Here is a 13,881-nt window from a genome sequence, read left to right on the forward strand (position 1 = left end):
AGGTGGCGGGATGGGTGTGGAGAGCCAAGCAGTCACGTGTGGGGCGTTCGCCCTTTTTCTCTGTCCTCCTGGGCCTGGATTCTGAATTCCTCTGGGCCTGGATTCTGAATTCCTCATCCAGGCGCTCCTTTGCGCGGACCACCTTTGACTGCAGGTAGAAGGAGCCACCCACGGATTTGTCATTCACCTTAAATAAGTGTTCATAGTTCTTCTGGACCTCCTCGGGGCTTAGCTTGGACACGTTGAGAATTTGCTGTGCCTCCTGGAGGCTGAGGCCAGAGAGGTTGGAAGCGGCTGCAGAGCGGTGTACAGTGCGTCCTCGGGCATCTGCTGCGGCCCGGCTGGCTGCAAACTCCTGCCGCAAGGCCCGTGCAAAGGCCCTGCCCACCACCTGCACGCCCATCACGATGATCTGCGCCAGGTACTTGGCCGGCCAGACCCACGCTCCACCGCCGCCCACGGCTGCTGGCTCACACGCGGGCTAGGCACAGCGCGACCACGTTTTCCCGGGCTCTTCCACGCAGACGGCTTTCTCTGGCCCTAATGCCGCCGCTGCCGCCACTGCCGGCCTAGGTCCCCCTGGATGCAACGCTTCCCAGACCCTGCTTCCTGCCGGGCACGCAGGTGGCGCACGGCGCCCGCCGCCCGGCTCCCAGCCCGACTCGGCCTCCCTTCCTCGGGCTGTGCCCGACTCGGGCCTCACCATGGCAGCTCACAAAATACTTTTTTAAAAAAAATTTCAGAGTATTGCTACTACCAATGCAAATTAGTGATTAACCTTTAAAAATCTGCCTTGTAATTAGTTATTTTATCTCTAAATCTGTTGCCCTTTTCAGAACATGTAAAATTTTGTAAGAATTCTTCTTTGATCAGAAAAGCCTTTGAAATTTTCTTATGCCACCAATAGACTGGAGGTATAATATTCTTAATTCTAAATGGAAATTTCTCCCTCTTCTATGTTAATATACCATGCCAAAACATTGACAACAGCAGCTAAAGTAGATCATCATTCCACACTGGACAAAGATAAGAATTGATAGTTTGTAAGAACAGCCTCCGTTTAGATCCAGGTGGGAAGCAAGCCACTGCATGTCTCTAATCTTGGCCACATTCAACTGCATGAGGACAGGCTTATATAGATCAGTTTTCCTGTAGTTCAACTTTCTTGCCAAATTCTGTTTGGGGTCCATAAATGTAAAAGCATGTGTATGATATATATGACCTGGGAAAGAAGAGTATTGGAAGTGAAATTGTTTGTGTCCATTAAGTTGGATTCAGTGTTGATAGGGTGGAGTGTGGTCCTATTTGTAGGGGGTTTGAGGTATTTGGGGGCTTATCAAGGAAAAAGAGGTGATCACAGAGTGGCAGTAGCACACATGACATTTATTGGGTGAAACGTTGAGGAGTTCACAGGCACAAGTCTTTCACAGCAGGAGTCTTTGTAGAGGTGAAGGTGCCAGATTGCTATTCAGAAAGGGGGGGAAACAAGAAAACACCTGAGAAAAAGGACACTGGAGAAGAGGGCTTATGTGTCTAGGTGAAGTCACACAGCGGCATGGTGGGGAGCCTTCTGTGGGTCAGAAAGTTTCAGAGGACAGTTGCAGTTTGGGGATTTTATTGCCTGGATCTTACCTTATTTATTGCCAGAAGGTGAGGTTTCCTTGTATATGCAAAGCAAGCAGTATCTAAATGGCAAAGAAATCAAATTTGAGGGCTATTTTTGAAGTAATTAGTTGTGCAAAATTTGAATTTGATGGCAGTAGTTTTGAAATAAACCTGCAGTTTGGCAAGACACAACTTTGAAGCCAGTAAACAGAGCTTTGAGTCATTTATATAACACTTTTGCACATCCTGTAGTCTTTGTTCTGTAGACTTTATCAGCCCAAACTGTCCAAACCCATAATGCTTTGCACTAGAATACATACCCAGATGTGTGTTTCCCATCCGTACTCAGATGGAGGTTCTGTATGGCATTGATTGTGGTGATGGTTTCATGGGCGTGCACTAATCTTCAAACTCATGAAATTGTGTATATTAAATATGTACAGTTTTTTTTTGTAGGTCAATTATCTCAATAAAATGCTTAAAAAAATCTCACCTAGCAGAGGGAGATTCCCCAAATGCAGATTGTCTAGAGTGGATTACTGACTTCAAGGCACTTGTAATGAAAGCTGGTTGTCTTTTCTAAATAACTATATAATGTCATCCAGAAAAAGTAAAACTCATCGTTAACCATTCTATCAGAGAAGGCTTTGTGGGTATGTTTATCCTCTGAATTTATATATTCTCTCTAAACACTGGGAGCCATTAGTATATTGACATGTCTGACTTCTCTGGATCATCAAGACCCCATTTTTTATTTACCTAATATGAATTTGTACCAAAATGTTTAAATTCTTTTTCTTTTCCTTTACTTGAAGTAAATACTAAAAAATCCTACAAAGGTGCTCAACTGAACCATAAAAATGAGTTGGGGAATCATGTGTTGTAGATGAAGGCTTTTTATCTGTAAATGCTAAACTTTTTACTGAGCCCAGCTCACCTACGGACTAACTGGACAAAGTGAGACAATAATTCCATTGCCTACCTGAGCATTCCTCACCTTAAAAGCTTTTTCACTGCCTCTAAGATCTCTGCTCAAGGCTCACTCTTGAAGACAGGGTCCTGTATCTTGAAAAGAAGATTTTTTCAAAAGCCAGAGCTTGTTTGAAAGTTTAATAATTTTCAGTTTTTAATGTGAGATTTGTCTATTCCACCTTGTAAGAAAATTTGATTTACTTGGCAAATGAAAAGTGGAAAACTCAAGAAGAATTTAGAGATAGAATCAAGGACAAAGCATTTTAAACTGTGGTTACACCTGTCTTTGAAATAGGAATTTCTATAGATATACCAAAATGATAAGGTAAATAATTTTTTGATATTTTTAATTTAGATAAGATAGTTTACCTGAAGAAAAATGGAGAATATGAACTTAGAATTTTCAAATTCCATGCTTTTTTTCAGTTTAAATAATTTCAGGAATCTATAAAATACTTACATGAACTTTAAATAAAGATGTTTTAAGAGCTTCAGAAAAAAATCGACCAAATTAAATCCCTTACACTAAATTTTGAAATCAATCATAATTGTGTTTTAACCATTTTGTTTCATTTCCAATAAATAACAATCAAAAACATTAAAGATGCAATCGATGAATGAATTGTTCGGTGGTCACTGTTAGTTTCAATGAGATAACAATGAGACAATATTTTCACCAGAAAGTGGAAATGGTGACTTTCTGCTTGAAGGGTGCAGGGGACTCACAGTTGTAAACTTCCACCCATCTTGATCTTTCTTGAGCAGGAGCCAGGGATCACCCACTGTTTCAGAGGTATTTGAGCTTCAACAGTCCTCATCTTTCTATAATTCTAGAAATGTTCATACTGGCTCTTCTAAAACACTTTTTATGCCAAACAGAAAAATAAGAATCAGCAATAAAATAAAAAGTAATAAAATAAGTCATGAACTCCTGGGAGTAGTTATGGGATAAAATTATAAAGTATAACAAAAAATGAGAGCCTACAGCAACTTACTAAAAACTAATTTTGTCAAATTTTACTCTTACTTTATATTCTTGCCCTCATAAATTAGGAATTTTCACAACCCAAAGGATGATTGGCTTTCTTATATTCTGGAATCTTAACAGCCTTAGGTGAAATTCGAAACTCGAGAATTTATATTAACTGATTATCCTGGGAAATCTGCTTACATAAAAATTAACTATTTAGAGTAAAATAAAAGGAAAAACTTTGATCTCATGGAAATAATTAACTGAGTGTTTGCTGGTCAATAAAGCTAATCCTAAGTATGCCCCTAATAAATAGCAACATCATTGTTTCTGGATTAATGCTAAGTTTTCAAAATTGATGAAAAGTAATTTGCCTTGGATTCCAACTCATAGTATTGGTCATAATGTAATTTAGCTAACACAAGAACTTGTAGAAAACAACAAAAAAGAAGAGGCAATAAGAAACATGTTGTGAAATGTATCCCAATGGTAACATTTGTGAAGGAGAAGGAGGTGCTTTATGAATGTCCATTCTCATAGCACTGATATCTTTAATTTGATAAGCAAATGCAAATGTTTGAACCAGAACCTGAAATATGGGTAAATATGGCTCTTGTGAATTTGACTTGACTGCACCCAAGGATTGTATTGACATAAAGACTAGATGGAGGCACATACAACAGAAATAATGAAAATTATAATGTCAAATTTTAGATCCTCCTAACTAAAGCACTAGTTCAGATATGGTATAAAGGTAAAACAAATTATGTGAAAATGCCCTGGAGCAGTTTCTGGGCTGCCTAGTAACATCCTGGCTGTGGTTGGATGGCTGAGTTCCCCCAGCTGGAAGTATCAGTACTGTGCAGCTGATATTTGTGGGCACTCCCCTCTGCAGTTGCCACCAAATGGCTTATACTTTTATTTTCAAAATTCACCTGCAATTCTAAGAACTTTCCTTTTCTCTCATGAAAGGCAGTTGAGGCAAATCAAAGACTTTAGGGTTAGATCTTATATCCTCTATGAATTGATAAAGTCTATTTAGTTGTTTGTGAACTAAAAGCTTTTCACTAATTACTGTGAGCCACACTCCCCGTGAGTGTAGCTTGTGTAGAATGCAATCATAGGCATGTAAGTGGAGGTTTGGTATAACCGGTAATGGAGAGTAGGAAGTTAGAAAGTGGGAAAGCACCGATGTCTAAATATTACCAAACTTATCGTGTTAAAAATATAACGAAACCTGCTAATCTTAACATATACCCAACCTTTGTAGCCACGAGTATGCCTCAATTTTCTTGCTGTTATGGTGACTAAATCTCATTGACAAATGCAGGAAACACTGGGAGGATCAAAATTCACTTTCAAGGTAGCTTTCTCTCCTGTCATGTTTAGTTGCTCAGAGAGCACTTTAATCACCTTCATTCTTCTGCTTGAACCCTGTGAAATAAGGCTGTTACAGTAATGGGCCAGAACAATCCAGATCTTGCTGCAAATTATTTCCCTCCAGTCATCCAACATCTACTTGTGAAGCCCACTCAGAATCTGCCATGCAGGCTTTCCATGCAAACACCTGTGGACAGCTGGGTCATTTCAAGTAAGGAGGTTTTGTGTTCAGGGCTGTACCACCTTGCAGTGAGACCTTGTTCACAGCAATAAACTCCAACGTCCTCAGCCTCCACCTTGCTAAGTGTAAAACCTGTCCCTGACCTGCCACCACTGAACCTGTTTGGGACCCCATAGAATTTGCTAGAAATTGTGTAGATAAGAAGCTATGCAGACTGGCCTGGCTTCTGCAGGTACCAATGCAAATAGGTATTTCCATTACTATGCAGGAGACTCTGTCTAGATTTGCAGGAGATGGAGGTCTGCTCTCCAGGGGTGATGGGTGGGGAGAATGGAGCCTGAGTCATCACAATATCCCCACTGGATCCTAAAATAATAACAGAGGGAAGTACAAGTTTACATACTAACATTGTGAGATATTTTTATAATTTAGTTTTATTATGTACTTTAGGCTACTTTTTTGTGTTTGATTAGATTCATACACTACATTTATCCAATATCCAAAAATAATCCAATAATTAATGACAGAAAGTAGCCTCTTTCTTTTTCAAGTTCTTAATGGTGCACTATTCTTTTTCCTTGTAGTTTGTTCTTAGTTCTTATAGATCTAAATATTAAATTCCCTTTGAAGGAGGGAAAGAAATCTGCATCTGACATGTGGACAGAACACTAATGGAAGGCAGTGGAATCCCCAGAGCTCACCCTCCCACCCCATTCTCCTCTTTTCTGTCCTGACCAGGGACCCAGAGTATTAGCAGCCCTAGAAGCTGAGCAGGCAGAAGGGAGATACTTAGATTCTTCCTGATGTTTCCTCTACCAGATTTCTAATTCTTTAGAACTTTCTCAGGCATGTTTTACTCTTTAATAAGATTGAGCTTTCATAAATATTTTGTGATTCTTATTTATTTGTTCAGTGTCAAATGAGTGCAAATGACTGTCAAGATACAGATCATTTTGTATCATGATCCACATCAAAATACAGAAAGTCTCAAATTCTCTCACTACTTTCATTATGCACATTCCCAGTCAACACCTGCTGCTCAAAACACAATTAATGTAATTAATATTCTGATATCTATTATAATTGTTTGTTTTTTCTGTACTTTATATCAGGTAAACTAAACTTTTTTTGTAGCTTTTTTTACTTCTTTTATTTTTTGAGGGCTTGATTCCTTCTTATTAATTTGAATTGCTGTCTGCTGTCATTCCCTGTAATTCTGGAGAATTTTCTCTTGAATCTCTTGCAAGGCAAATATGCCATTAATGAATTAATCTTTGTATATGAAGAAATATTTCTACTGTGCCTTTATATTTAAATAGTTTTGCTGGATATTGAATTTGTGGCTGCCATCCCCCACACTGGCATTAAATATGTCATTCTACTGTCTTCTCATCTCCATTAGTAAGGATGAAAATTTAGCCAATGACTTTATTATTGCTTCCTAGTATCAAGTAAGTCAACATTTTAGTGATGTATTCCAAATTTTCTGTGTCTTTGACTTTTAACATTGATACTATAGTTTGTATACTTCTGAATTGCATTGTGCTTATCTAAAAGGGTTTCACTGAGTTTCTTTCACGTATAGATTAATGTGTTTCATCACTTTGAAAGCTTATTTTTATTATTTCTCCATTTTTTTCTTTTTCAGTTTTTATTTTAGAATCAGAGCATATATGTATGAATACATTACAAAGTTTTTTTCTGTGATGCTGAGGTTTGGGGTATGACTGAACCTATTAACCAGGTAGTGAACATTATACCCCATAGGTAGTTTTTTATCCCCTGCCCTTCCTCCCTCTCTCTCCCCGCTGTTAGTCCCGAATGTCTATGGTGTCCATCAACCGTGGATTGGATAAAGAAACTGTGGTTTATCTACGCCATGGAACACTATGCAGCCATAAATAAGAATGAAATCTGTCCTTGCAGAAATTTGGATGCAGTTGGAGGCCATTTTCCTATGTGAACTGATGCAGAAACAAAAAACCAAATACCACATGTTCTCACTTATAAATGGGAGCTAAACATGGGGTACACATGGGCATAAAGATGGGAACACATTTTTTAGCATCTTTCTATCTTCCCCTTTGTGATTCCCAATACGATTTGTTGGCATTATTCATATAGACCTATAATGTCTGAGGTTTTTTCTTTATAATTTTCCCCTTCTTTACATGAGTTGATTTCAGTTGACTTGTTTTTCAGTTCACTGATTCTTGTATCACCTGCAATTGCTTGTCGGTCTATCTAATACATTTTTCAATGGAGTTGTTGTACTTTTCATTTTTAGAATTCCCAGTAGGTCTGTTTTTATAGTTTTGTCCCTGTTTGAGAGCCTCTATTTGCTGAATCATTGTTTTTACATATTCCTTTTAAAGTCTTTTATTATAGGTTAAAATAATTATTTGAACATATATTTGATAAAGGTGGAGCACATAGACACCATGGAGATGAACCAAAGGCAAGGAACTCAGAATTAGATTAGTTGAATTTGGAGTCTCTGACTAGATGATGCTCTTGTGAGATTTAAGTATTTTCCATGTTTTACATTTCTCATATTACAAATAGCTTTCATTTTTAAGATAGTAACTGTCTTTAGAAATTCAGCTTATAAATGTCTGGAAATTTCTAACAGAAAAATTGATGAAAAGATGGTTTCTCTTAGACCCTCACACCAGCCTCCTCCTGGGACCTGACTTTGTCTTTGAACCAGTGGAATCTGTGATGAGGTTGTGAGTTGGGCAGTGAAATCACAGCAGGGCAGACTGTGCTCTGGGTGCTGTGGAGGACAGGAGGACACTCCTTAAGGGTCAGTGATGCTGGGAGTTCGAGGGAGAGACTCAGCAGTGAGTCGCCCCAGCAATGCTGTCTGGACACTGATCATCTCTCAAGTGCACTCAGATGCCAGTGGATGGTCCAATGTGGGCTCATGTTGGACGAGGACAAAGCTTTAGGGATGAATATATGGGGCTCAATTGACACGCTGAGGTTTCTGCATAACCATAATGAATCATATGGGAAGAGAAAGGAGTCACAGGTTATGATTTTTCATTTGGTATTGAAATATATCCATTCTGCTCATTTTTTCCCCAGAATGTAATTACTGATATACATTTAACCAAAGTCACTGTTTTAAATTGTAGTTTTAGTAACTAACAGCCTGTGTACACAATTCCTAATTAACTGGAAAGCCAGCTCATCATTATTCCTATGGGTGAAGCCAGGAAGTGACTGTGGATGTGAACAAATGTGTTTCATGTACATGTCTTTAAAGCCACGGGCCAATGATCTGGGGGGAACCAGTGGTCATTTCACTTTCTCAAACCCAGATGAGAGGAAACCTTGATCTGTGTTCTTCTGATGAACTCTAAAAACTGGATCATATTCTGAAGGTCTAGTTCACATTTCTTTTCTTTGCTAGAGTGACTATCTCACTCACATGTATTGTATCGTCTGCGCAGGACAGTATGTGATACATATAAACTTGTTTTCTACTAAATACTCATCAGTCATACCACTTATGAGTCTCCCATAGGTGACTATTACCTGCCCTATGACTATGGGTCTTCCAAAAGAATGGGCCAGAGGTGGAACTGGATGAAAAGTGTAAGCTTCAAAATAAGATAAAGAAGTGGTGATAATAATAATAATATTCCAAATTAGTCTGGACTCTTGGCTGTGATTACTGCTAAGTGTGAAATAGTCTAGGTTTTGTATTTATTAGTTTTAGTTAAATTGATAAAACAGCCAGAGTAAAGTGCGTAAATCTTGAATGTGTAAGTGAATAAAATTTATGTGTAATTCATTATCCAGATGGAATGACAGACTATTTCACATTCTCTTGTGCTTCCCTCACGGACAATCATTGCCAGTTATCACCCCTCCCACCCAGCAAAAGTAACTGTCTTTCCGACATCTAACACAATCATTTAGGTTTTCCTGGCCTGAACTTCATATAAATAGCATTAAGCATATTTTTATCTTTTTAGCCTTTTTTTTTTTTCCCTTTCAGCATTTAAATATGCTATTTCACTGCTGCTAGCCTCCACTGGTCTCGATGAAAACGTAGCCAATGTTTATATTGTTGTTTCTCTCTATATAGTATCTGCTTTTATTCTTGATGCAATGAAGGTTTTCTCTTCATCTTTCAACATTTTTTAAAATTGTATTTTAGGTTTTGGGGTACATGTGAAGAACATGCAAGATTGTTGCATAGATACACAACATGGCAGCGTGATTTGCTGCCTTCCTCCCCTTAACCTATATCTGGCATTTCTCCCATGCTCTCTCCCCAACTCCCTACCCCCTGCTTTTCCTCTCCTATTTCACCCCAATAGACCCCAGTGTGTGATGCTCCCCTCCCTGTGTCCATGTGTTCTCATTGTTCAACACCCGCCTATGAGTGAGAACATGAGGTTCAGGTATTAATTTCTATTGATTACCTAAAAGGGTTTTATTAAATTTTTTTATCTAGGAATATTTTTTATTACTTTTGAAAAGTTTTCGTCATTATTTCTCCAAATATTTTTTCAGCCACTTTCTTTTTCTTTCCTCCTTTGTGATTCTCATTATACATTTGTTGATATCCTTCACTCTGAGCTATAAATCTCTGAAGTCTTGTACCTTTTTTACTACACATTTTCTAGGAATCAATAATTTATATTCCTCTATTTTCAAGTTAACTGATTGTTCTGCCATCTCAAATTGCTATTAGACCTAGCTAATAAATATTTAAATTGGGTTATTGTATTTTTCATTTCTAGAGTTTCCATTTAGTTTTTTTATACTTTCTATTTGTTTTCTCGAGGCCTTGCTTGCTGAATCTTCCCCTCCTCCTCCTCCTTCTTCTTAACATTTTCTTCTTTATTTCAATCATCATAGTTTTAAAATAATTATTTGAACATCTGCATATTAACTGCTTTGCAGTCTTTGCTAAAGCCAATAATTAGGACAAGTTAGAATCAACTTTCATTGACTATTTTCTTTTGTTATTGTAGTGGTTTTATTTTGGTTCCTTCATATAGATCATACTTCTCTTTTTCTTCCAAGATTTTTAAACTGAAAACTGTACATTTTGGATAATATTTTATAGTACCTCTTTTTAGACAGTGGGTTTTAAAATTTTAATTGTAATTTTTTTAGAAACAGGGCCTCACTCTGTCACTCATGTTGGAGTGTGGTGGTGTGATCATGGCTCACTGCAGCCTCGACCTCTTGGGCTCTAGCAATCCTTTAGCTTTATTCTCTGGAGAAGCTTGGACTATAGGTGCATGCCACCAAGTCCATGCTATTTTTAAAAAAAAAATTTTGTAGGGATAAGGATGTCACTATTTTTCCTAGCCTGGTCTCGAGCTCCTGGCCTCAAATGATCCTTCTGCATCAACCTCCCAAAGTACTGAGATTACAGGCTTGAGCCACCATGTCAGGCCTGGAATTTGTTTCATTTTTCTGAGCATTTTAAAATTTTCTTCTTAGTTACTTGTCTGAACTTACTGATATACGACTTATGATAGAGTTAAAACTTTTTGAGTTTCAGATGGTGTGAAAGTGATATGCATTCAAACAGAAATAGTGATTCTAGAATTCATACAACTATTCTATTTCTCTTTCAGTACAGTATTCAATAAATTACATGATAAATTCAATACTTTATTGTAAGATTAGCTTTGTGTTACATAATGATACCCAGCTGTAAGCTAATGCAGGCTACGCTATAATGTTCAGTGGATTAGATGTATTAAATGTATTTTCAATGCATGATGTTGAAAAATCTATATCTCATGTAGTGTTTGACCACTGATATCTCTGCTTCTTTTTATTCTTAATATTAATCTTTAATTTGAATTTATAGAAACTGCACATGTGTCTGCACAGCTTAGTGGTCACCAGTGATTTGAGAAGTTTTGCTCAAATATCTGGAACTTATAAATCTATTTGCTGTCAATTCATCTGTGTGAAGCTTAAAAAGCACATGCAAAATGCAGCTAGTTCTTACCTCCCTCTGGTTTTACTTTGCACTGGGCACTCCTGGGCCTCATCACTCATATCTATGGCTTCTATGTCACCAGAAATGTGTGCAGAGATTGTTTCAGCAATCTGGCTCTCTCTTATCCAGGAATCTGCTATTTACTGTCAGCAGGTGTACTACTTGTCCCAACCAGGGCCTCATCTTGAACCAGAAAAGCTGTGAGCTTTTTCTGTTCATTTCCTATGGCATTCTCCATGTTTACCTGGAAACACTGAAGAATTTTACTTCAGTCCTGGCTTTACTCAATTTACCCCCTTTGGCAGCAAGCTGCTAGTTTTATTTGCTATCCTCATATTGGTAAAACTCCAGTTCTGTAATTCATGCTGACTGAGCTGGGGTAGAAATGTGCTGTCATAGACAAAAGGCTACAGACCTTTCTGTCCTTACTCAAAGCATTAGTACTTTTTTATTCCATAAAGAATGTACATCTTTAATTATTGTATGCTTCACAATTTTCAGAGTGCTGAAATAGTTTTGACTTTTTAGCTTTGTATTTTTGTTGTTTATTTTTGCACAGAAGATTTATTAAATTCTTTGTGATACCATCAATAGAGATGCTTTCTAAAATGCGATTAAATGAACATAATAGCGATGCTGAAATGAAATGAGGATGGACTAACATAAGTAATTTTGGACTTGAGAACTTGAACTCTGCACCCTCACTTTAAAGAGAAACTAAGGTCTTAACAAACAGAGAATCCTGATCCCTAGATTTCACATTCATGAAGAAATGTACTTTCAATTTTTAAGTTTCCTTCTTTGTATTCTAGAACTGAGAAAATTAGTGATTACACTCTACATAATGGGAGCTATGATTGTCTTTAATAAAGATGAGAATAAGAAAGAGGAAAAGGTGCAAAATAGAAGGAAACTTGTGGAATTGTTTAAAAAACACCTTTTTCTTATTTTTTAGTTACTTGTGTGTGTGTATGTGTTTTATATTTATTTGGAAATAGTTTTAGACTCAAAATTTAAAAAATATAGCAAAGATCTTTCCCATATACTCCTCCTCCAGCTTGCTCTGTCAGCCTCATGCATAACCGCAGTATAAGTATCACAACCATGCAATTAACACACACACACACACAATGTTATTAGTTAACTCATTTAAAATCCCATATGAATTTCACCAATTTTCCTGTTAATGCCATTTTTTATGTTACAAGATAAAATTCAGGTTTCCATATTTTATTTGGTTATCCTGTCATTAATATCTTTAAATCTGTGACAGATTTTCACTTTTGTTTCTCTTTCATGTCCTTGAAACTTTTGAAGTTTACTGGCGAGTATGTTGAAGAAAATCCTCCCAATTAGATTTGTATGATGTTTACTATTGACTCAATTCACACCATTAATTTTTGGCAAGAATAATACAGATAGGAGGTAACCTCAGCATTTCATATGAGACGTTACATAGAGCCAACATGTCTTAATATTGGTGGTAATAAATACATATAATCAGTGAAATCTCTTTGGAAGGAAGTCTTGGAAAAAATAATGAAAATAACTGCTTCTAACACTCTTTCTACTTGGTCATTTGCAGACTTCATTAGGGATAGTCTATTTCTTCCTTATCTAATATTTATTTTTGCAGACTTTAATTCTTTAACAGTCTACTGCATCATAGAGAAAACTGAAGAAATAATTTAGTTCACTTTTAAATGGCAAATATTTCCATAATAACCATTTACTACTGAAATGCTGATAGCCTGAAGGAAGAAAAAGAATTGGATTTATGCAGCCATGGTAGTATCTTCATGTGAGCTTTTTATAAGTCAACTATTTAGATAAATAAATAGAATTTTCTACTACTTAGAATGTTGCATAATTCAAATGGTACAATGTAGCATGCACTGAGCTTCTTCTACTGGGAAAGTTAAGAACCACTGGCATTATATAAGGATTCATACAGTTAGACACTATTTCTTGAAACCTGAGATTCTGGTGCCTCAGTTGAGAGTCCAAGGAATGGAGTCCAAATTGTTCATGGAGTTGTGTGTTTTTTTTAAATTTATTTTTTATTTTTTTTTAGAACCACAAAATGTCCAAATAGAGCAGAGATGTTAAAATTGAGTGGCCACCACACTAGCTGTCTGTAAAGGAAGCAGCTGAGCAGCTGGTATAATCCAGTAAACACTGATGGTCTTGTTGAGGTTTTTGTTTCATGTTAAATCACTGTGGGATACCTGCTACTATACTGCTGACAGTAATAAACTGCAAAATCTTCAGGCTCCAGGCCGCTGATGGTGAGAGTGAAGTCTGTCCCAGATCCACTGCCGCTGAACCTGGCTGGGATGCCAGTGGCTCTGGTGGATGCACCATAAATGAGGAGCCTGGGAGCCTGCCCAGGTTTCTGCTGGTACCAGGCTAAGTAGCTGCTAACACTCTGACTGGCCCTGCAGGAGAGGGTGGCTGTTTCTTTTGGAGACAAAGAGAGGGTGGCTGGAGACTGCGTCATCACAATTTGTCCGGTGGTATCTGAGGTAGGGAATAAAACAGAAATGCACTTATGTAATTAGATCAAACCCACTGTCTTTGAGTAGAGCCAAAATTATTGATCTACATTAAATTTTCATTATATTTCTTGCTGAGCAGAGGTGTCAGGAGTTTTCACTGATGTGCAAAACCACCTCATGTTCCCCTCACCTGGGAGCCAGAGTAGCAGGAGGAAGAGAGGCTGTACTGGGACTTCCATGGTTCCCTCTGGGTCCTAAGTGAGCAGTTCCTCCCCAGAGCTCTGACTCAGGC

General features: G+C 37.6%; 1 pseudogene and 1 gene segment (V, D, J or C); both read right to left on the reverse strand.

Annotated features, from left to right (window-relative positions):
• Positions 1–10: 10 nt before the first annotated feature.
• On the reverse strand, positions 11–706 carry LOC108309933 (annotated as a pseudogene).
• Positions 707–13,300: 12,594 nt separating this feature from the next.
• LOC108310021 lies at positions 13,301–13,881 on the reverse strand. The segment is given in 2 exon segments: positions 13,301–13,611; positions 13,780–13,881. Coding segments are annotated over 2 exon segments (360 nt in total).

The sequence above is a fragment of the Cebus imitator genome, unplaced genomic scaffold (assembly GCF_001604975.1).
Source record: "Cebus imitator isolate Cc_AM_T3 unplaced genomic scaffold, Cebus_imitator-1.0 Scaffold99, whole genome shotgun sequence".
Taxonomy (NCBI): Eukaryota; Metazoa; Chordata; class Mammalia; order Primates; family Cebidae; genus Cebus; species Cebus imitator.